General features: G+C 40.6%; 1 protein-coding gene across 2 annotated transcripts in view; it reads right to left on the bottom strand.

The window, feature by feature from the left end:
* Positions 1-24,752, bottom strand: part of CGL1 (alpha-1,3-mannosyl-glycoprotein beta-1,2-N-acetylglucosaminyltransferase) — a 50,660-nt gene that overhangs the window by 12,866 nt on the left and 13,042 nt on the right. For both annotated transcript variants that reach the window (XM_088949289.1, XM_088949290.1), the window contains 2 exons: positions 841-875; positions 653-729 (listed from right to left, as the gene is read on the bottom strand). In XM_088949289.1, the coding sequence (XP_088805415.1) occupies positions 653-729; positions 841-875 (112 nt within the window). The remainder of the gene's footprint in view (positions 1-652; positions 730-840; positions 876-24,752) is intronic.

Genomic DNA, 24,752 nt, shown 5'->3' with positions numbered 1-24,752 from the left:
ATGAGGTTGTTCCTTGGTGTTCAATTTGGGGGCATAAAAGTTTCATCCAAGATATATTTTTTCCTGTAGTCGTCAATCAAAGGGAAAATCCCCCGCAATGAATGTTCTGAGATCAAAAGGCATGGTGATTATGATTCGTTTTTGCTTATGTGGGGCTGCAGAGGAGAGCATTCAACATTTTCTGGTCAAATGCATCTTCTCTCATGCTATAAGAGTCACATATTGCAGTTATTCGGAGTCCAATAGGTGGAGGCAATATGCTGGAGCATTTGGAAGGAGAGCAATGGCAGGACCTTTGGAGACCAATCCTCAGCAGAGAAAGATTTGTGGAAAGGTGAAGGCTGGTAGTCGGATGGTCTTCTGTCAGTAGTTCTTTTGTGGGGTTTAAGCTTAAACCTTTTTGTGATAACTGGGGGGAATGGGGGATATTGTATGGAATGAAAATTTTCATCCTAGTTGATGATGTAGGTTGTTTTATGTAATTTGTTTGCTGGTATCTTTAGCTAGGGTGGATACGGTGGAATCCCCCCCACCGAATCCTGTTTCAGTATTTGTTCAACAAAACTTTACCTTTCAAAAAAAAAAAAAAAAGAAAAAGAAAAAGAATTGTGACAGAAGAAGACAAAAAGAAATCTTTGAGCACATGTCATACTTTAAGATGGACTCAATTGTCCTTTCTAAATAATCTGCGCGACTGCAAGCCATAACCACAACAGCTGCTATAGGAACCTGCCATAAAACTCAGACAGACGAAGAGACCATATATCATATAGAAAAGATGATCCCAATTACATAATAGCAAATTCTCATGTTAAAGCATTCACAACTGCAGGCACAGACCTGTAGGTTATCAATCAATCTCTTTACACCTTTTTCTGCAGCAAAAGTATGAATATCATTAGAGATCAATGATTTCATGTTAGGGTGTTAGAGGCGTAGATCATGACCGCCTAGTGAATCCAATATGAAAAAAGGGTTCTGCAGTTAATTAACAACTTCAAAAGATTCATTGTGACATAGAGAATATGAGTACATAGTACTAAAAATAAATTGTTTCTAAGATGAAGAAATACCAGATTAGGCAGTAGATAATGGTTCTAAAACAAAGCAAAAGGTAAAAAGTTACAGTTATTTTCTAATACGTATCTCCATATTTTTAAATGCCCAATACCCACGTCTGACAGAATGGCCTTTTAAGAGATGAAGTATCGTCAAATGAAAAAACATATATAGTTCCAGATTCATTGACATGAAGGGAAAAGTATTGTGATTATAATATTTTCACGAGTTTACAAAGAGATAAACTCTACACAACCCATATCTATATATCTATACAAAAAGCAACAAAAGTCATTGGCAGAAAAACCCAAAAAAGACAATCTCCCAAAACCACCCAGACTCTATGCAAAGAACAACTCAGCTGAGAACAAATCAGAAAAAAAGAGACATTGCTGAAAGACTTGTTTAGCAGATACCATCTGAAAATGGTTGAAGCAATACTTCTAATAAAATCATCTTCAGGTTCAGCTCTATCTTCAAAAATTCTCTCCTTCCCTCTCCTGCTCAAACCCCTAAAATGCCAGGCTGACAGAAGATTGGCCATTGAATCCAGGCAGACGCAACACACATTAAACTATTTCAGAAAAAAAGGACCAAAAGATCCAGATGATCCAACAGTGCAAAGAGAGAGAGAGAGAGAGAGGACGGAACAAAACTTTGAATCTTTGGGGGGTAATGTTGGATAGTTGAAGATGGAAAGAAAAATTCACCTGGATTCAAGAACATACTCGATTTAAGATAATCAGTCTCAAAACTTAGTTTGGTGACTAGCTTGTAAAAAAATAATAGCCAAGGTTCTGTCTCTAATTTTTCATTAAATTCCAAGTTGTCTTTACCAAAAGAGAACGTTCCTAAATCCCAAATCTTCCAACACATTTAAGCAGCATAACTTTTTCCAAGCAATCCAATGATTTTTTTTTTCAGACTTCTTTTGACCCCAAAAAAAAATCTGTCATGACACTATTTAACTTTTTACAAAGATCATATGCCTTTATCAACACCTCCCTACCTGGGACTAAAAGAATAGCTCCGTTCTAGGAATCCACTTTTGATTACATTGAAGATAAAATGTTTAAAAATCTGTCATGACACTATTTAACTTTTTACAAAGATCATATGCTTTTATCAACACCTCCCTACCTGGGACTAAAAGAATAGCTCCGTTCTAGGAATACACTTTTGATTACATTGAAGATTAAATGTTTAAAAGCATCCCTATTTTGCTTCTACCGATAGCCAAAGGAACTCCAAGGTATCTTGTTTTAGTGTCTCCTTGAAGGATTAGATTAGCCCTCCCTCTAATCATCTCACCCAACCAAGGGGCCTTTGTGATGAACAGGAAAATCACTGATCAGATCCTAATTGATGATGAAAGTGTGGAGGAATTGAAAAGAGTAGGAAAGAAAGGATTACTTTGCAAGTCGGATTTGGAAAAAGCCTATGACTTGGTGGACTGGTCGTTCTTGTTGGAAGTAATGAGTTTTGTGTTTGGGGAAAGATGGTGCAAGTGATAATGGGTTGTATTAGGTCTTGTCAATACTCTTATCTCACGAATGGAACAGTGGTGGTTTCTTTCCAGCTCTTAGAGGAATTAGACAAGGGGACCCCCTCTCCACTTTTCGCTTTACTCTAATTGCCGAGGTCCTAGAGAAATTAATCTCTAAGACGGATTCACAAGGATTAGTTAGGGGGTGGAAAGTAGGTCATGATGGGATAGCAATTACACACTTGCAATTCGCAAATGATACAATCCTATTTTGTGAAGGAATAGGTGGATTAGGAATATCAAGTTAGCAGTTCAACTTTTTGAGCAGATCTCCAATCTTAAAGTGAATTTTGAGAAAATTTGCATTGTGGGTATTAATATGGATGAAAGAGAGTAGTCAAAGTATGCAAATATTTTTGGTTATGAGCTGTCTCAATGGCTAATGAAATACTTGGGCTTGCCTTTGGGGGACAATACAAGAAAGAGTAGCTTCTGAGATCCTATAGTTGAGTCATTTGCTAAAAACCTTGCCTCTTGGAAGAAAAGCTACTTGTCTTTAGGGGGAAGGATCACTCTGACATCCACATTAGTAAATATGCCTGTTTATTACATGTCAGTGTTTAAGGCCATGTTTGGATATTTTTATAAAGTACATTCATACTTTTGAAAGTACAAAAGTACGAAAAGCACAATATAGCGTTTGTATTGTGTACTTTATACTTTTGCTTTTATACTTTTAAAAGTATAAAAAACCCCAAAAGCACAAAGTCAGCTTTTTATACTTCATGCTATTGGCGAAATTGTGCTTTCATTGTCGTGCGAACGGATGGTCACATGTGACCACCATTCGATAAAACTCTCAGCCCTACATCCACTTGCCACTATTAGAGTCAAACAGCCGTCACCAATCTTAGACCCCGAAACCAATGGAAGCCATCACCGGAAGTACAAATGGAAATGCTTTTGCCAAACAAAAAATGGTACTTCTATTTTGGAAAGCATACTTTTCAAATTTTTTTACCCAAACTATTTTCAAAGCAAAAATACCAAAGTAAAAGTATTTTATGTACTTTATACTTTTATATTTTTAAAAGTACAAAAATAAGTCTATCCAAACAGCACCTAAGATGCTAATGAATGTGGGAGAAAATTGTAAAGGTCGATGAGGGATTTTCTGTGGAAGCCAAGGGAGGAGAAGAAGAGACCTTAGAGTAACCTAGAAAGTGGTATGTAGGAGTAAGAAGTCTAGTGGCCTAGGGTTAGATAATTTACTACAAAGGAATGTGGCTTTACTAGGTAAATGGTTGTGGAGATTACTAGTGGATAAAGATAAACTCTAGGCAAAAGTGATAAGCATTCATGGGCTTGCGGCCAATGGCTGGGATGTTGGAGTGCATGCTAGGGCTATTGGTGCCTCCCCTTAGAAGTCCATATGTTGTTTTGCCTTTATACTTGCCTTTTGTTAGGTATGATATTTGTTCTAGAATCAATATAAAATTTTGGGAACAAGTCTAGGTGGGGAACCTTTCTCTAAAAGATAAATTTCCTTTTGTGTTTGCTCTCTCAAGATACAAAGATGAGTCTGTTTACCTTCCCTATTCCCTCAAACTCAAGAAGTAGCTTTGTTTGGGATTTGGGTTTGTGAAGGGGTGTAAGGGATCCAAAGTAAAATGATGTCTTGAAATTGCTTTAGGTCCTTGAAGGGGTTTTTGTGGACCATTCTCACTCTGATAGTCGTATCTGGACCCTCATCCTCTAGTGTTTTCTCTTGTGCCTTGTTCTTCAAGGCTCTAAACCAACCTTCTAATAGTTTGGGTTATCCTTCTCCAGTTAAGGAGGTTTGGTGTAAACCTATTCCTCCAAGGATTGGAGGCTTTTTCTAGGAGGTTTTCTTAGAAAGAGCTAATATTTGTGTTAGTGTTGACTATATAGGGGTATTTTGGTCTTTTTGTTTATGTTTAAAGCTGAGGTGTAATGTTTATGTTAAGTGATGTGTCTCATACTTAAGTAGGGACACAATAGTCTTTTGTTATTGGATAGAAACATATAAATATAATCTGGCCGACTAGAGAGAAGTTATGTTCTCTAGTTCGAACCAGAATTCTTTTCTTCTCAATTCTCTTCTCTTCTCCTCCTTCTATTCTCTCTGGTATTTCTTCTAATACCTCTCTAACACTAATACTAATAGAATGCTAGTGCAAATTAGAATTATAATATGGTATCAGTGCAAAGACACCCATTCATCAAGTGTATACACATCAACAACATGTACTAGCTCCTCCTCCAGCTTCATCACCGTCGACAGATCCAACAATTGTTCCCACACCAACGACAACCCCAGTTTCTGACCTTAATCTTCCTACTGCCTTGCGGAAAGGTAAACGCAGTTGCACACTTCACCCCATTTCTAATTATGTTTCTGTCACTCACCTTTCTACTTCCCATCGCTAGTTTATTTCTTTGTTGTCTTCTATTTCTATTCCCACGGATGTCCAGGAAGCCCTTGCCTCTCCAGGGTGGCACCATGCAATGGAAGAACTCTCCGCCTTAGCTCATAATCATACGTGGGATCTCACCACACTTCCTCCTGGTAAACAGGCTATCGGCTGTAAGTGCGTATACACTGTTAAGTATTTACCTAATGGTAGTGTAGAGCGGTTAAAAGCTAGACTAGTGGGTAAAGGGTATTCCCAAACATATGGTATTGACTACATGGAGACCTTCTCTCCCGTTGCTAAAATTGGTTCAGTCCGTGTTGTGATATCTCTAGTTGCCATGTATGATTGGCCTCTCTTTCAGCTTGACATCAAGAATGCCTTTTTTTTTTAATCAATAACACACTTCATTAAATTCATTAAAACTTTCAATGATAATTACAAAGATGAGACGACCTTTCTTATCTTCCAGCTATAACTTGAGCCCCAAGAGAAGGAAAAAGAAAAAGAGAAGCAGAAAAAATAATTACAATTGTGCCCAGAACATTGACTCCCTCTCCACCCCTTGTTTACCTAACCCATCAACAAAAGAATTAGTTGATCTTTTCACCCAACAGACTTTAACCTCCATTTCTCGAGCCAGCCATCTAAATTTCCTCCTCATATTGTTGTAATTCCATAAGCCACTGTAGTCCTTATTCAGCCATCCAACCAAGCAACCACCACCTCCGAGTCTCCTCATATTGACATCAAGAATGCTTTCTTACATGGTGATATGCTTGAGGAAGTCTATATGGAGCAACCACCAAGGTTTGTTGCTTAGGGGGAGGATGGTAAGGTGTGCAAACTAAAGAAGGCCATTTATGGACTTAACAGTCTCCTCGTCCATGGTTTGGTAGATTCAGTAAAGTGGTAAAGAAGTTTGGTATGAAACAGTGTTGGGTTGACCACTCAGTATTCAGTCATGATTCACATGTTGGGAAGATCTTATTGGTGGTATATGTAGATGATATTGTCATTACTGGTAGTGATAGAGTGGGAATTGATAGGTTGAAGACCTTCCTGCAGGAACACTTTCAAACAAAGGACCTTGGTAAATTAAAATACTTCTTGGGAGAAGTAGCAAGGTCCAAGCATGGTATTAATTTGTGTCAAAGGAAATATGTTCTTGATTTGTTGGAAGAAATAGGATTGTTAGGTGCCAAACCAGATGAAATACCTATGGAACCAAATACCAAGTTGAATAGCAATATGAGTGAAGAGTTTGAAGATCTTGGAAGGTACAGGCGGTTGGTAGGTATGCTAAACTACCTAACCATTACCCGGCCAAACATTTCATTTGCAGTTAGTATGGTGAATCAGTTTATGCAGAAACCTTGGGTTCCACATTGGGATGCAGTTCTAAGGATTGTAAGGTATTTGAAGGGAGCTCCTGGTTATGGCTTGATATATAAGAGTGGAGGCAATCTTGAAATAGAGGGATACACTGATATTGATTGAGCTGGTTCTGTGTCTGACAGAAGATCCACTACAGACTATTGTACTTTCCTTAGAGGTAATCTGGTGACATGGAAAAGTAAGAAATAGACAGTTGTGGCAAGAAGTAGTGCAAAAGCTAAATATAGAGCCATGGCACATACCACTTGTGAATTAGTATGGCTGAGAAATCTTCTACAGGAGATGGGATATTTGATTGATGCTCAAATGAAGCTTTATTGTGACAACCAAGCTGTAGTCCACATCTCTTCTAATCTAGTGTTTCATGAGAGAACAAAGCATATAAAAGTTGACTGTCACTTTGTGAGAGAGAAGGCGCTTAGTGGAGTGATAGATACTACATATCTTAACACAAGGAGTCAATGGGCAGACTTGTTCACCAAAGGGTTGAGTCAGGGAAGAGTGGACTACATATGTAACAAGCTGGGACTATATGATATATATTCTCCAGCTTGAGGGGGAGTGTTCGTGTCGACTATATAGGGGTATTTTGGTCTTTCTATTTATGTTTAAAGCTGATGTGTAATGTTTATGTTAAGTGATGTGTCACATGCTTAAGTAGGGACATAATAGTCTTTTGTTATTGGATAGAAACATATAAATATAATCTGGCCGACTAGAGAGAGGTCATGTTCTCTAGTTCGAACCAGAATTCTTTTCTTCTCATTCTCTTCTCCTCTCTTCTCCTTCTATTCTCTCTGGTATTTCTTCTAATACCTCTCTAGCACTAATACTAACAGAATTCTAGTGCAGATCAGAATTATAATAACTTGCTATCTACTCCAATTAAAAAGACCTAAGTGGTGCTTATCCCCAAATTGGTGTACCCTCTATAAGGCTAATGGAGAAACTTGCTTTCACTTATTAATCTCCTGCCCCTTTCTTAAAACTGTTTGGAAATGGTTTTTCTCATTGTTTGAGTGTAGGTGGAATCCCCCACCTAATGTGCAAAGTCTATTTACTTTACCTTCTTTAGATGGCCTAAGAAAAGAGAAAGAGTGTTGTGGAGGTGTACAAGGGCTGTGGTTAGTTGGACTACTTGGGAAGAACAAAACTCCAGAATATTTTCGGATAAGGAAAGAAGCAGTGAGTCAATCGTTGAGACCATCCTGATTAGGGTGGTTCATTGGGTGAAAACTTTGGAGCTATTTGCTGTTTTTTTTCCCAGTTGATATCATGAAGAACTGGAATTGGCTTCTTCTGATTCACGTCAGGTCGAGTTGAGGCCTTTATGGTCTCAACCAGTTAATGATTTTATTAAATTAAATTTTGATGGAAGTAATGAAGGGAACCCAGGCCCTTCCGGTATTGATGGGGTGTTTAGGAATAAGGAAAGTAAAGTTATTGGCTTATGAATGTGAAACTCATTAAGAGATGAGGTTCTGGCTATGATGGAAGGAGTGCAAAAGGCAAATAATATGAATGTGAAAAGGCTGATAATAGGTGATTCAAAGCTGGTAGTGGATTGGCTGCAAAAGGAGGGGAATGGTTTCTGGATATTCAGTGGTGAAAAGAATAAATTCAAGTAATTCAAGATATGGAGGTGAAGGTTTGTTGGGTTAAAAGAACTGCTAATGATTTTTTCTGATGTTCTAGCAAAACAAGGGGTGGGCAGGAATCAAATGTTTTGGGCACAATTTGTAATCTGTATTTTGTTTTTTCAGTGAGGAGAGTTAAGAAAGGTTACCTCTCCTCTCTTGTGTAAATTTCTTAATAATTATTTAATGAAATTATGTTATTGATAAAAAAAACGCTCGGTGGCCTATTTGGATGTGATGGAAAAAGCTGGATAGGAAAATTCAAAGAATGATCTGGAGGGAGAACTGAAATACAAGATGAAGAAAGCAATGATGTTTTGGAAGCATGGTACAAGGTAAATAGACTTCCTCATTCAGTCCAATTAAAAGACATCATACAACACCCAGAAACACAATGAATATAAAACTAATTCAGTATGACCCCTTTATTTAACAGGTATGGCGGTGATGCCTGCAAATGACAGGAGATTAACAGGTATGTTTGGAAAAATTTTGATGGTTTTAGGTAGGGGAGTGCAGGACTCGGAACAAGGGGTTTTTCATCTGGGTGAATCTGAAGATCTATCACCTTGGGTGATGTCTAAATTGCTGTATTTCGGGGAGTTTTTAGGGGTTTCATTGAAGGTGATGGAGGAAATAACTAAAGGATATCTAATGGAAGACTTAAAAGGGAACTTTTCAGACTCTCTTGGGGTCTGAATGAGAAAGCGGGTACCCCGGGAGGGCGGCAGGTTAATAGAAGAAGGTGAAGGGGGGAGGTAACTGCTTTCTTAGTTCTTTTTTCCCTAAACTATCATCATGGGCACTATTTCCTGGAACGCAAAGGGTCTAAATTCTGGTCGTAGGTGGGTAGTGATTGGAGCTCAGGTGAGGAAATGAAATTCAGATGTTTTATGCATTCAAGAGACTAAATTGGAAAGCATGGAAGTGGCTCAAGTCAGATCGATTTGGGGAAGCAGGAATTGTGATTGGGATTTCATTCCAGCAGCTGGTACAGCAGGGGGTTTGGCCATCATTTGGGATTCAGATATCGTGAAGATGAAGGATAAAATAATTGGACATTTCTCTTTATCCATTTTGTTCCAGCTATGTGAAGATGGTTGGGAATGGATTTTTTCAGGGGTTTATGGGCCAAACGAAAATGGGCTGAGGAGGTTGTTTTGGGCAGAACTAGATGGGGTTAGGGCCTTAGTGGGAGAAGCCTTGGGTGGTAGGGAGATTTCAACACTACCAGATTCGCACATTAGAAAAAAAGGGAAGTAGAGCATCAAGGGGATTGAGGGATTTGGGGGAGATTATGAGTAGGTGGGAATTAGTGGACATCCCTCTGCTGGGAACAAAATACGCTTGGACAAACAATTAAGAGGAGGAAATTTTAGAAAAACTTGATAGATTTGTGGCTTCGCCGGATTGGGAAGAGAAATTTCGCCAATTTTCTATGGAGGCTCTTTCCTGTCCACTTTCAGATCAGTGTTTTAAAAGGCATGGGAGGCGCACCCCCAAAACGCCCTGAGGCATATGCCAAAGGCGCTAACACCTTAAAGGCGTGTATCTCAAGTGCAAGAGGTGTATGCCTCATATGCTTTTTTTCATGAGGCATGCTAGAGGCATACACCTCATACACTTTTTTCATGAGGCGTGCTAGAGGTGTACGCCTCATGCACAGCTCATATAAAAAGATAAAATAAATAAATAAGAAATAAAAAAGGAAAGAAAGGGAAAGGAAAGGAAAGGAAAAGAAAGGGAAGGGAAGGAAAAGAAAACGAAAGTAAGAGAAAGAAAGAGAGAGAGAGAGAGAGAGAGAGAGAGAGAGAGAGAGGAAATATCTTGGAGACTAACTCTAATTTCCTAGATTAAAGAGTTGGACAATGTGGAAATTGAGAGAAATCTCCATGTGGAAGAGAGGGATTTAAGATGGAAATCAAAAAAAGAATTGGAAGAAGTCCTCAAGAGAGAGGAAATATCTTGGAGACAAAAGTCAAGACAAAAATGGATAAAGGAAGGCGATGGTAATACACAATTCTTTCATGCGATCGCCAACGGAAGAAGGAGCAAAAACTTTATGGCTAGGTTGGAAATCAATGGAGAGCTAATCTCAAATCAGGATGAAATTGCCAGAATCTTTGTGGACCACTTTAAATCCCTTTACAGGAGACTCTGGAGGATAGATTGAACTTAGAAGGATTGGAGTGGCCTTTACTAGATGAGGAGGCAGCAAATTGGCTGGAAAGAGATTTTGAGGAAGAAGAAATAAGAAAGGCAATGTTCTCATGAATAGGTCTAAAGCACCGGGCCCAGATGGATTCACAATGGCTTTCTATTAGGGTTGTTGGGAAGTGCTTAAAGATGATCTATTGAAAGTCTTTAAGGAATTCTCAAATACACATTGTTAGCCCTGGAGTTGGTGCAACTTTCTTGGCCTTGATTCCAAAGAAAGGTGATGCTAGCCATCCAAATGATTCCCGACCCATTAGTCTAGTGACTAGTCTATACAAGATAGTTGCTAAAGTCCTATCATTGAGGATCAAAGTAATTTTCCCCTCCCTCATCAGTCAGTATCAAGGAGCTTTTGTTCAAGGGAGACAAATAGTTGATCAAATTCTAATAGTCAATGAATGTGTAGAGGAGATTAAGAGATCTAGGAAGGAAGGTTTTGTGTGCAAATTGGACTTTGAAAAGGCTTATGATATGGTGGATTGGGGTTTTTTGAAAGACGTTTTGCATCAACGAGGGTTTGGGGAGAGATGGTGCAATTGTATGCTTGGGTGTGTATAATCTTGTCATTTTTCTAATAGCCAATGAATGTGTAGAGGAGATTAAGAGATCTAGGAAGGAAGGTTTTGTGTGCAAATTGGACTTAGAAAAGGCCTATGATATGGTGGATTGGGGTTTTTTGAAAGAAGTTTTGCATCAATGGGGGTTTGGGGAGAGATGGTGCAATTGGATGCTTGGCTGTGTATGATCTTGTCAGTTTTCTATTCTTGTTAATGGAGTGGTAAAAGATTTCTTCCCAACTTGCAGAGGGTTAAGGCAAGGTGATCCCCTATCACCCTTCCTTTTTACCTTAGTGGTAGATGTCTTCAAAAGACTTCTCTCTAAGGCAGACAGAGTAGATGAATGTAGGGGTTAGAGAATGGGTAGAGACAATGTTCCACTTACTCATCTCCAATTCGCAGATGATATCATTATTTTTTGTGAAGGAGACATCAGGAAAGTCGAAAGATTGAAAAATCCAATCAAGAAGTTTGAAAAAGTGTCACATATGAAAATCAATTTGGACAAGAGTTGCATAGCAGGGATGGTCCTACATAGGATAGTAGATTGCTTAGAATGTCATATCACCCCGTGGCCTCTGACCTACTTAGGGCTTCCCCTAGGTGCAAATCTGAAGGCAAGTAGGTTTTGGAACCCAGTTAAAGAAAGATGTAAAAAGAGATTGGCTGCTTGGAAGATAAGTTACATCTTTTTGGGAGGTAGGATCACTTTGATAAAATCAACTATGGCTAACCTACCCATCTACTTTCTCTTTGTCTATAGGATTCCACCAAGAGAAGAAAAGAAATTAGAAAAATATTTGAGGGATTTCCTTTGAGAGCCAGGAGAGACTATAAAGGACCACTTAATAAAATGGGAGGTTGTGTGTAAAAGAAAGGAAGAAGGTGGTTTAGGTCTAGGGAATGTAAGGAAGAAGAATACAGCTCTGTTAGGGAAATAAATGGTTATGGAGATGGCCTCTTGAGAGAGAAAATTTGTGGGTTGAAGTAGTGGCAAGTATACATGGTAGATTGGAGAATGGTTGGGGCGCTGGTGTATCGCGTAAGGCAACCTTGGCAGCACCTTGGAAGGCAATTCACAGCCTCCTCCCTTAGTTTCTCAGGTACATCAGGTATGATGTTGACTCAGGGAATTTAATTCGATTCTAGGAAGACACTTGGTTCGGTGACCAGCCTTTAAAGGAGGTGTTCCCTTCTTTTGTATTCTATTTTGTTGTATAAAAATAAGGTCATTTCAAATTTTTTGGTTCTTCCTTCTTTGCTTTTGAGTCTTAATTGGGATCTCGGATTTCGAAGGGGTTTAAGGGATGAGGAAGCAACTTGTTTGTCAGAGCTTCTCCTTCTCCTTGATAGTGTTTGCTTAGAAATTTCTTGTCCAAATAGAAGAATTTGGTTCCCAAGCTCTAACGGCTCCTTTTCTTGTGCCTCCTTTTTTAAAGCTCTTTGTCAGTCCTCTTCCTTTGTCCTTTCCTTGGAAAGAAGTGTGGTTCCCATTGATTCCCCCTAAAATTCAAGCCTTCTGTTGGGAAGTGGATCTTAGGAAAATTAACACTAGATTATTTGCAAAAGAAGAGGCCTTTTCTGTGTGTTTCCCCAAATTGGTGCACTCTATGCAAAATCTGATGTTGAATCTTGTTACCATTTACTAATTTCCTGTTCATTTGCTACAGATATATGGGATTGAGTGCAGGTGGAATATGCCAATGGAGATAAAAATGATGTTTGACCCATTTACCTTTGCTTTACCAAAGAAGAGGGGAAGAGTAATGTGGAGGTACACTAGAGCAACAGTGGTGTGGACCTTGTGGGAAGAGAGAAATGCCAGAATCTTCCAAGAGAAAGAAAGGAGCAAACGACAAATTGTGGAGTGTGTAATGACTAGGGTTATACACTGGCTACAAACTGTGTAACCATTCAAAAACTTCACATTTGATGATATTTGGAGGAATTGGCCTTTAGTGGCTTCTAGCTCAATGCAGAAGGTTAAGGCGAGGTTGGCTTGGCCTCCTCCCATTGAAGGATTTCTGAAATTAGACTTCGATGGGAGTAGTCAAGGCAACCCAAGCACAGCTGGAATAGGAGGGGTCTTCAGAGACAAGGAAGGAAACTTAAGAGCACTCTTCTCAGGACCAGTGGGGAATAGAGACTCCTTAAAGGCAAAATTGTATGCAGCCCTACAAGGTGTACAGAGTGCAAGAGAGTTAGGATTGGAAAATTTGGTGATAGAAGGGGACTCCAAGGTGGTGGTGGGTTGGCTAAAAAACCCAGATTCAGTGATCTGGGCTTATAGAAATGAAATGAAGAAATCCAAATGGTTAACTCAGCAGATGGAGGTAGCTATACAATGGGTGGGGAGGGAGGCAAATGCTTTTGCTGATTCTCTAGCTAAACAAGGGGTAACTAGGGAATAATTGTATTGGGCCCAATTGTAACTTTATGATGTTTCTGTATTAACGAGTGAGGCTGCACCTCGTGCCTCATATTGGGATGCTTGTAACGATCTATTTATCATTTGCGTCTTATGAAATCATTTGAATTTTTACCTAACAAAAAATAAAATAAAGAGAGAGAGAGAGAGAGAGAGAGAGAGAGAAGGAAAGAAAAGGAAAGGAAAGGAAAGGGGAGAAAAGAAAAGGGGAACGAAAGTGGGCCGGGGCTCTGCCCCCTTTCAACTAGTGCTATGCACTTTCATTCTTAATATAAGAGATTTTTATTAAAATAAAGAAAAATGAGATCCTCCTTCCTCTTCATCCCCCTCCCCTTCCTTCTTCCTCATCCCCCTCCTCTCAAGGAGGCTTATGCCTCCTTCTGCTTGGGAGACTTACACCTCACGCCTCTAGGTAGTGGAGTGCCTCGCGTCACCACACCTCCGCATTTTAAAACATTTTTTTTATCAATAACAAGAAACTTTATTAATGATATGAAACTATGTGAAGCTTAAGGTACAAAGGGGAGGTAAAAAGACAACTCCCCACCAAAAGAATACAATGGAAAAAAGTCAAAAATTAGCCCAAAAAATCGAATCCCTATTCACCCCTTGCTTTGCTAACCCATCAACAAAAGAATTAGCAATCCTCTTCACCCAATTGTAATGAACCACAACATCCCTACTCAGCCATTTGAATTTATTATTCTCATTGTTATAACTCCACAAACCGCTGTCTCCCTCCTTTAGCCACCTAATCACCACCTCCGAGTCACCTTCAAGGACCAAACATGTGATGTTCAACTCCCTTGCTCTTTGGATACCTTCCAGCGCTGCAAGAATCTCAGCCCTAAGAGAGCCTCCTTCTCCAATTGGGCCCAAGAACATAGCAATGATAGCCCCATCCTCATTCCTGAACACTCCCCCAATCCCAAAAGGCCCTGGGTTCCTTAAACAGCTACCATCAAAATTCAATTTTATGAACCTAGAGGGAGGAGGGGACCATGAAGGACTACAGGTCTTCTTACAGAGGGCAAAGGAAGCTATCTCCTTCCAATTTCTTACCAAATCAGCCACAGAATAATCTGAGAACAGTTCCATAGTTTTCAACCAATGTGCCACCCTTAACAGAATTAGATCTAATAAGTTTTCAATGGTTCTTTCCTTATCTGAAAATATTCATGAGTTTCTTTCTTCCCATAGAGACCAACACATTGCAGCCCTAATGCTTCTCCACATAGTCCTCCATCTCTTCTTCGACCATCTGAAAAAAGGAGAGAACAAACTTTGAACACTCCCGGGGGTATCCAAACACACCCAAAAAGGGAAAAAACCCACTCCCAAACAGATTTAGCAACCGAACAAGTAACCATAAGGTGGTAACCAGTTTCCCCATCAGCTTTATAAAGAGTACATCTATTAGGAAGTAAACAAGAATTGGGTCTCTTTTTCTGAAGTAGGTCATTTGTGTTAATTCTTTCCAGGAAAGTTTCCCAGCAAAAGCTTCCAACCCGAAGAGGAATGGGCCTACTCCAAATTTCTTTAACCGGGAACGACAACCCAATGGGATCAAAAGGCTGAGTTAAGGTCTCAAAAAATGAAGCACAAGAGAAAAACACCTAAAGACGAAGGAACCCAAAATCTAGTGTCCTCCTTATTAGGATCCAAGAATACATTTTCAAGGATGGCCAACAAAGACATAATGTGGTCCAAGTCTGTATCCCTAATTGCCCTTCTCAGACCTAGGTTCCACCCAAACCCTAAAGGAGAGTCTGAGGGGCTTAAAAAGGAAGAAATGGGTTCATTTTTCAAATCAGATAGAGCATACAAAGAGGGAAATTGGTCCATCAGAGGGGAGTCCCCAACCCAAAGTTGTTCCCAAAATTTTATTCTATTACCGGAATTAAGGCCATACCTGATACAAGGGGAGAAGACCGGAAGCAGTTTGCGTATGGCTAACCAAGGAGAGGCAGTTGTAGCCCTTGCCAAGATTCCAGGTGCTCCCAACCATTGTCTTACAACCCATGTATGCTAACCACAATCTTTATCCACAACTTGTCTCTTTCCAAGGGAAACCTCCATAACCATTTCCCCAACGACGCCATGTTCATTTTTCCTAATATTCCCAATCCCAAGACCTCCTAGCTTTTTACCTCTAGTTACCACCTTCCATTTCACCCTATGGTCCCGCTTTTCCTCTCTAGGCTCCCACAAGAAATCCCTCATAAGTTTTTCCAAAGTGTGACATTTGTGGGGATCTTAAACACTGATAGGAAGTACACAGGAAGATTAGCAAGGGTTGATCTAATCAAAGTGATTCTCCCCCCCAAGGAAAGATAATATTTCCTCCAAGAAGCAAGCCTTTTTCCAAATCTCTCCACCACCGGGTTCCAAAAGCTTACCTTCTTAGGGTTATCCCCCGGGGGGAGGCTTAAGTAAGTCATAGGCCAGTCCGAGGTTGCACACCCTAACACACCTGGATACTCACTAAGCTCCCTCTCCTTCAAATTCACACCCGCCAAACTACTCTTATCCAAGTTCACCTTGAGATTAGATACCCGCTCAAAGAGTTGTATTGCCAATTTGAAGTTCCGGATCCAATTGATATCCCCACCTTCACAGAATAGGATTGTGTAGTCTGCGAACTGTAGATGTGTAAGTGGTATCTCCTCCCTTCCTACTCTCCATCCTTTTATTAAATTCCTCGAATCCGCTCTCTGAATCAATCTCCCAAGTACATCAGCAATCAAAGTGAAAAGAAAAGGGGATAGTGGATCTCCTTGTCTTATTCCTCTCGAGGCGGGGAAGAAATCACCACAGTTCCATTCACCAAGTTAGAGTAGTGGCAACTTCTAATACAGCCCCATATCCATTTACACCAACTGTCTCCAAAACCAAAACTTTTCAACACCTCCAACAAAAACGACCAATCAACCATGTCATAAGCCTTCTCTAAGTCCAGTTTACACACCACTCCCTTCTTCATGGATTTCCTAAAGCTCTCCAGACTCTCATTTGCAATCAAGATTTGATCGGTAATGTCTTCCCTTCACAAAAGCACCTTGGTTAGGTGTAATTATGGAAGGAAGAACCTTCTTTAACCTTAGAGACAACACTTTTGCAATTATTTTGTACAAACTGTTCAATAAACTAAAATGTCTAAAGTCCCTTGGTTGTGATGCCTCTTTCTTCTTAGGAACCAAAGCAATGAATGTGGAGTTCAAGCCCAGGTTAATTATTCCCCTTCTGTGGAACTCCTCAAACACTGACCCGATATCTTCCTCCACAATGCCCCAACAATCTTGATAAAAAGCCATTGTGAACCCGTCTGGACCTGGAGCTATTGTTCCATCCATTGAAAAAATTGCTTCCTTTATCTCCTCCAATTCAAATCTCCTTTCTAACCACTCTCTGTTTTTTGTACTTAGAGTCGACCAATCCAAACCCTCCAACCAAATCCTTTCATTTAAAGGTCTTCTGAAAATAGATTTCAAATGACTTACAAAGGCTTGTGCTATTTCTACCAGGTGGGATATAACTGCTCCTTCAACTTCCAACTTTGGATGAAGTTCTTCCTTCTTCTACCATTTTCCACTTAGTGAAAAAAACGGGTGTTTCTATCCCCCTCCTTCAACCATTTACACCTAGATTTCTGCCTCCAACTTATTTCCTCATTAAGTAAGAGATCCTCCATTTGCTTCCTTAAGCTCCATCTCCTTTCTCTATCTTCTTCTCCAAAAAGACCCCATTCTTCCTTCATATCTAGTTCTTCTATCTGCTCTACCAACACCTGTTTCCTTTCCTCTACTCTCCCAAACTCCAACCTGTTCCACTCCTTTATTTGGGATTTTAAGAACTGAAGCTTTTTATGGAACCTCATTCCTTCCCACTGTACTGGCAGATTATAATGCTCCCACCACTCCCTGATTTTCTCAGTGAATCCCGGATGGATCAACCACATGTTTTCAAACCTAAACGGGACTGGACCATCACCTCTCAATTCCTCCTTACACATCACTATAGGCCAGTGGTCCGAGGTTCGCCTCGGAAGCACCCTAGATGTCAAGTATGGGATTCGAACACATCACTTTGTGTATGGGATTCGAACTCCCACACTATAACATTTTTTTGTCCCTCTTTACATTGCAGCCCAAAACAATTGTTGCTTCAAAGCCCCTTGTTTAGCAAGATAATCAACTAACCCGTTTGCACTCCTTCTAACCCATTTGAATTCAGCGTCTACCTCCCTTGCAACCTTTTCCACTTCCTTTGTCACTTGTTTGAAAGTCCACAGAGTAGTTCTATTGTTTTTAGCCCAAGAAATGATCACCTTGGAGTCCCCTTCAACCTCAATATGCCTCATTCCTAATTGCTTAGCTATCTTCATTCCTTGTACCATTACCATTAACTCAGCTTTTAGGGAGTTGTCCATGCAAATAGGTCCAGAGAATAATGCTAATATTCTCCTATCAGAATTTCTGATTACTCCCCCAATACCTGACAGTCCCGGATTTCCAAAAGAGCTTCCATCAAAATTCAATTTGACTCTATTACCATCTAGAGTTTTCCATTCCATCCTTACTCTCTCTTTCATTCTTGAAGATTGTGATACTTCTGTCCAGGATCTTATAATGGCCATGAGTGAGAACTCTTGAAAACTATGCAAAGATTTTACCCAATGAGCTACTTTAACTTTAATTGTGTCAATTACCCCCTCAATTGTTCTACTCTTGCCTAGGAAGATTCTGTTATTCCTTTCTTCCCAAATCACCCAACAAATAGCTGCCTTTGTAGCTTACCACATAACCTTCCCTCTTTTCTTTGGTTGCCTCAAAAAATCTCGGTTGAAAGGTCCCGCCATATTTTGTGGGGAAACCCACCTACAGCCAAAGAGAAAGCAAAAGAATTCCCAATTGTGATGCACAAAGGAACAAGATAATAATAGATGTGTCAAGGTCTCACCACTTTCCTTACAAAGGGAGCACATGTGAGGAGAAAGGCAAGCAAAAGGCCTTCTTTTCTTTTGCATATCACAAGTATTAACCTTGCCAAGGAAAATTTCCCAACAAAAGGCTTGAATTTTTTGGGGGGGATGGGCTTACTCCAAATTTATTTTACAGGGAAGTCCCCATCCCGGTTGTTAGGTGTGGCAAGAACACTAAAAAAGGAGGAACAAGAGAAGAGACCATCTGAGGAACCTTTTCATATTCTGGAATCTTCCAAGGATGGGTCCAAATGAACTTGTCCTAATAGGCTCAGCAATTGAAGTAAAGAGGCACATTCATTTTCCCTGAGGGCCCTTCTAAATCCCATATTCCAATTGACCCCATTTGGGCCAGGATCATCCAAAATGATTACTGTTTCCCCTTTTAAGTTTGACAGAGTGTCTAGGTCAGGGAAGAGATCTTTAAGTGGACTATCTCCCACCCAAAGGTCTTCCCAGAAACAAACTTTATTACCCTGGCCCACATCAAATCGAATGAAATTAAGGAATGTTGGGTAAATTTCATAAATTGCTTTCCAAGGAGAAGACGAGGAAACATGAGGGGCAACTTTAGCATCCCAACCATTACCAACCAAACCATGAATACTCACAATGACTATGTGCCATAGCCTATCTCTCTCAAACGAGAATCTCCACAACCATTTTCCTAATAGAGCTGAATTCCTAAGTGAAATATTTCCTATTCCCAAACCCCCTTTATCCTCGGGCTTTCTAACTTGATCCCAATTAATCAGGTGAGTCTTCCTCTCCTCCCCTAGGTCCCAAAGGAAATCTCTCATGTATTTTTCTAATCTCCTTGCTACTCTACAGGGTATTCTAAAGGTTGAGAGGAAGTAAATAGGGAGGTCTGCCAGCGTGGCTCTAATCAATGTTATCCTTCCACCTAAAGAGATATAATTCCTTCTCCACAGAGCTAGCTTCCTAGCAAATCTTTCAATGACTGGCTTCCAAAAACCTTCTGACCTAAGGTTCCCACCTAAAGGCAACCCCAAGTAGCTAATTGGCCAACTTCTAATCTTAAACCCCAAAATCTCTGCAAATCTATTAAGTTCCCCTTCCTCCAAATTGATCCCTACAATGCCTATTTTGGTCCAATTACCCTTAAACCTGTCACCCCCACAACGTTATCCAATAGAAGCTTTAGGCAAACCACTCCTTCCTCGTTACCCCAATGTTCCTCCCAATCTGTAGAAAAAAGAAACCTGTCCAGCTTAGAGCATATTGGGCTTGATTGGAAGTTGGACCAGGTGAAGGTATTATTTAGCAGTGGAAGTTCTTCGAGCTCAAAAGTATCCACAAACTAATTGAAGTTCCTCATACTTGTTGTCACTCTCTGTCTAGGGTTGTTGGTTTCCTCTATAAATCTCACTACATTAAAATCCCCTCCCACACACCATGGTCCTTCTCGAAGGACCCTAATATCACTCAACTCTTCCCACAATTTCTTTCTCTGCCTATAGTCATTGGGGCCATAAACATTTATGTAGAGAACATTGATGTGGGCCCCACAGCTGTGGTCCCACTCTGTCCGTAGGGTAGAATGTATCTAGTCACAGCTGTGGTCAATTTGTTATTCTGTTATTCCTAGTTGTTATTTATTTTTTAGTTTTATATTGTTTGTTATGTGTTAGCAGTTATGATGTAAACACCAAGGGCAGATATGTCCTTTCATGTAACTAGCATAACAAATATATATATATATATATATATATATATATATATATATATTAAATTAAAGTGGCGGCAGCAGAATATTGGCATTCTGTTCTTCTCCTCAAAATCTGTGTTCTACTACTCTCTCACCACTCTTTCTTCTACCTTTTCTTCACTTTCTCTTCTCATCGAATCTGAAACTTCTTAGTGATCAAGACTGATAGCGGTCTTGAACACCTACATGGTATCAAAGCCAAGTTAGGGTTTCTCATGTGAGCCTAATACCAGCCAACCACATGAGAATCTCCTAGGACTGGAAGCTGAAAAGGAGGAGTTCGCAGACTGATTCTTGGAGATCGCCAGAGGTGCTAGCAGCTATTGGAAACTTGCTAGGGTTGCAGAGTGGTGGTGGTCAGGAAGGATCAGAGAAGACTAGGGTTCAGGTAACCCTAGAAGGCAGCGAACAATTTTTACTTGTAAGTTGTTTACTTTCTAAGAGAAGTTCTATCAGAGAAGATAGATTGGACCTATCTGGAGGGGAAGGCCGAACCATTCTAGTTTTTTCTCTCTTCGATTCACTAGGGTTTTACAGCAAACCCTGGACCAAACTGTCTCAACTGTGTTTCTCTCTACTCTAGGGTTTGAAAGTGATCTTGCGGAAAGCCCTAGTGTTTGACTGAACCCTGTGATCTACCTAGAGCTACCCTTAAGTTTATTGGTAGGTCTGATCAGATTCTAGGGTTTCTTATTTACCCTACTGCAAGCCTATCTATACAGTTCTGTTTGGGTTGTGCAACTGAATTGCTTACTTAAGGACTGATTAAACCCTACTGCAAGCATATCACATTTTTTTAAGTTGTTCTCAGAGTCCTAAGGGGTTAGAGCTCTACGGACAGCTACTGTTGTGTTGGCTAGTTGGTTTTAGATCAGAATTATCTCAGTTTTGTGCACATACACTAAGAATATAGATCAGGCCTATATTGTTTTTGATTGAGATTGGTAGTTCAAGTGCTGTTTTGAGACTTGACAGAAATGGAGTTTAAAAATCAGGCAGAAGGCAGCCTTGGGAACATCAGTTAGGGTAGTGTTTCTGAGATGGGTGGTCAGATTACGACCGTAAAGTTTGATGGATCAAACTATTTGGAATGGGCCCAATCAGCCATGATGGCTATTGGTGGAAGAGGTAAATTAGGGTACCTCTTGGGAGACATGAAAGAACCTCCCAAGGGAGACCCGACGCATACCAAGTGGATGCAAGAAAACTACTTGGTTATGATATGACTGTGTAATTCTATGCAGCTTCATATTAGCCGGAATTATTTGTGGGCAAAGGCAGCTAAAGAGATATGGGATGTTATGAAAGAAACTTATTCCCAACCCCTTAATGTTGCCAGAGCATATGAATTGAAATGTGAAGTGAAAAATCTTAGACAAGGAGAGAGACCGGTTTCAGTATATTTCTCTACCTTGCAGTCCCTGTGGCGTGAGATTGATCACTTAGAGACTCTTGAGTGGGAGAGTCCCAGAGATGCACAGATATATAGAAAGCAGGTTGAGACAAACCAGGTATTTGAGTTTCTGGCAGGCTTAAATTCAGATTATGATATTGTCCGGCAACAGATTTTGACTAGAGACAGTGTGACTCTCTCTCTCAGGCATACTCATTTGTACACAGTGAAGAGACCAGAAGGAACGTTATGATGCAACGTCAGCCACCCACACCAGCCTTTGTAGCGATTACACCCAAATCAGGGGGATAATTCAGAGAAGGACAGGAGGAAGGAAGACAAGATGGATGTGGTATGTGAACATTGTAAGAAGCCCAAACATACAAAAGAGACATGTTGGAAATTGCATCCTCACTTGGTTCCTGCTTAGTTAAGAAACAAGAAGGGCACTGCTCATGTAGCCGTGAACACTGATTCAACATCCTCACCTGGCACAAAAGGAACATCTTTGGAGACCTTAGCTGCAGTTCGGGCTGCCCTAATACAGCTAGAAAGGGAAGTTGGAAATTCAGCTCAGCCACCGCAGCCTCCATCAGCCCCTGCCACATCTACCTTCGCCCATTCAGGTACTCGTGCTTCAGCCTATCATGCCTCAGCTCCAGGTACTACTGAACCTTGTTGGTTAATAGACTCAGGTGCATCTGATCACATGACTAGCTTGCCTTCATTGTTTACTACTTACCATTTGTCTTCTGGTAGGGATAAGATATCTATTGTTGATAGCTCCCTGGTTCCTATTTCTGGGAAGGGTGACATCAAGCTTTCAGATACTATCTCCCTGTCATCTGTCTTGCATGTTCCTAAGCTTGATACTAACCTTCTTTCAGTCAATAGTATTACCAAGCATATGAACTGCTCAGTAACCTTCTTCCCTGATCGATGTGTTTTTCAAGACTTGGAGACGTAGAAGGTGATTGGGACTGGCCGTGAGGCGAATGGGATCTATCTGCTCAGGGAGCGGTTCTGTCAGGGAGAGTCAGTTGAGAAGATGTCTTTTGTTTCTCAAAGTGTGAGTCCGGTTATGCTTTGGCATAAACGATTAGGTCATTTGTCTTTTCGATCTTTACAGAGTCTATTTCCTGCTTTATTTGAGTCTATTGAGTTGTATCAGTTACAGTGTGAAAGTTGTGAGTTTGCTAAGCATTGTAGAAAGCCTTATTTATTGAGTAATAAAAGGAGTGATAATTCTTTTGATATTGTGCATACTGACGTTTGGGGGCCTTATCATATCCCTTCCATGGATGGGTACAGATATTTTTTGTTATTTGTTGATGACCATACCCGTTTTTCTTGGGTTTATCTCATGCGTTCACGAGATGAGATACCTTCCCTGACCCAAAATTTTCACCAAATGATCCTAACCCAGTTTGATGCCAAGATCAAAGTTCTCAGATCTGATAAGGCAAAGGAATACTTTGCTAAATCATTGACATCTTATCTTCTTCATCATGGGGTTATCCACCAGAGCTCTTGCACTCATACACCTCAACAGAATGGAGTTGCCGAAAGGAAGAATAGGCACATTTTGGAAGTGGCTAGAAGCCTCATGTTTACTTCCAATGTTCTTATTCGCTTCTGGGTGATGCTATCCTCACGACGGTATACCTTATTAATCGAGTTCCTTCTAGGGTCCTTGATATGCGATCTCCTTTTTCCCTCCTACACCCACATGAGGACTTGTTTTCTATTCCTCTTAAGACATTCGGTTGTACTTGCTTTGTTCAGCTTCTCGTACCCCATTACTCCAAGTTTGAACCCAAAGCCTCCAAATGCATCTTCCTTGGTTATGCACAAACTTAAAGAGGTTATTGCTGCTATGATCCTATCTCCAGGAGGAAGTTTGTCTCCATGGATGTCACTTTCTTTGAGGGGATACCCTATTATCCTCGGGTTTCCCCTTAGGGGGAGAGAAGTGAGAGTGGGGGTTTGAGTTCTTGTCTTCAGGGGGAGAGCAGTGAGAGTGGGGCAGTTCCTTTACCTATTCCATTGGGTGATGAGAGCTGCAATGGTGAGGGTAGTCAAAGGGGTCAGGAGTTGAGGGAGAGTTGCAATGGTGAGGGTGATCAGAGGGATCAGAAGTTGTGGGTTTATCACAAGCGGTGCAGGCAGGTTGATCATGATCATCAGCAGTCCAGGCCAGTTCCTTTACCTATTCCATTGGGTGATGAGAGCTGCAAAGGTGAGGGTAGTCAGAGGGATCAGGAGTTGCGGGTTTATCACAAGCGGTGCAAGCAAGTTGATCATGATCATCAGCAGTCCAGGCTAGCTCCAATCTCATCTGTAGCTCCAGGTCCAGATACTACAGTCCCAGAGCCCATAGAAACTTCCCCTACAGATGATCTTGACCTTTCAATTGCAGTCCGTAAAGGGAAACGACATTGTACCACATCCACAGCCCACTGTATTTCCCATTTTTTATCCTATGATCGCCTATCTCCTACCTACAGGTCCTACCTTAGTTCCATTTCCAATGTCCCTATTCCAAAAACAGTGCAAGAAGCCCTATTAGTCCCTGAATGGAAAGATGCAATGCAAGTTGAGATGGATGCCCTGTTGAAAAACAACACCTGGGAGGTAGTTGATTTGCCCAAAGGAAAGAAACCAGTTGGATGCAGATTGGTATTTACGGTGAAGCATAATGCAGATGGATTTATTGAGAGGTATAAAGTTTGGTTAGTTGCAAAAGGGTTTACACAGACTTATAGCATAGATTACTTGGAGACCTTTGCACCGGTAGCCAAGATGACAACTATTCAAGTCCTATTGTCCCTTGCAGCAAGTCACACTTGGCCTTTATACCAAAGGGACGTGAAAAATGCCTTTCTGAATGGAGATCTACAGGAAGAAGTTTAAATGCATTTGCCTCCTGGATTCTATGATGCAGAAATAGGTAAGAAGGTCTGCCGGTTCAACAAGGCTTTGTATAGTTTGAAACAGTCACCTAGGGCTTGGTTCGATAGATTCAGACTAGCTCTTGTGAAGTTTGGTTATGTACAGGCCCAGTCAGATCATACCCTATTCATCAAGAGGGCGGAGTCCTCTTTGACACTACTGGCACTATATGTTGATGATATTGTGGTCATAGGGAATGATAGCCATGAGATTGTCTCTTAAACTGCTTCTTCATCAAGAATTTGAGGTGAAGGACCTTGGTGTACTCCGGTATTTTTTGGGTATTGAGGTTGCTAGATCCAAACAGGGGATCTTTATTTCTCATAGGAAATATGTCCTAGACCTGTTGGCAGAAACTAGAAAATTAGGTGTCAAGCCTACAGATACACCAATTGAACAGAACCATTGGATTAGTGCCGAGAGTGGAGAGCTTCTTGAAGACAAAGTTATGTTCCAGCAATTGGTAGGAAAGCTCCTATA

The sequence above is a fragment of the Nelumbo lutea genome, chromosome 6, assembly GCF_056320005.1.
Source record: "Nelumbo lutea isolate HS-2025 chromosome 6, American lotus-T2T, whole genome shotgun sequence".
Lineage (NCBI taxonomy): Eukaryota > Viridiplantae > Streptophyta > Magnoliopsida > Proteales > Nelumbonaceae > Nelumbo > Nelumbo lutea.
This window is presented reverse-complemented; position numbering and strand designations above follow the sequence as displayed.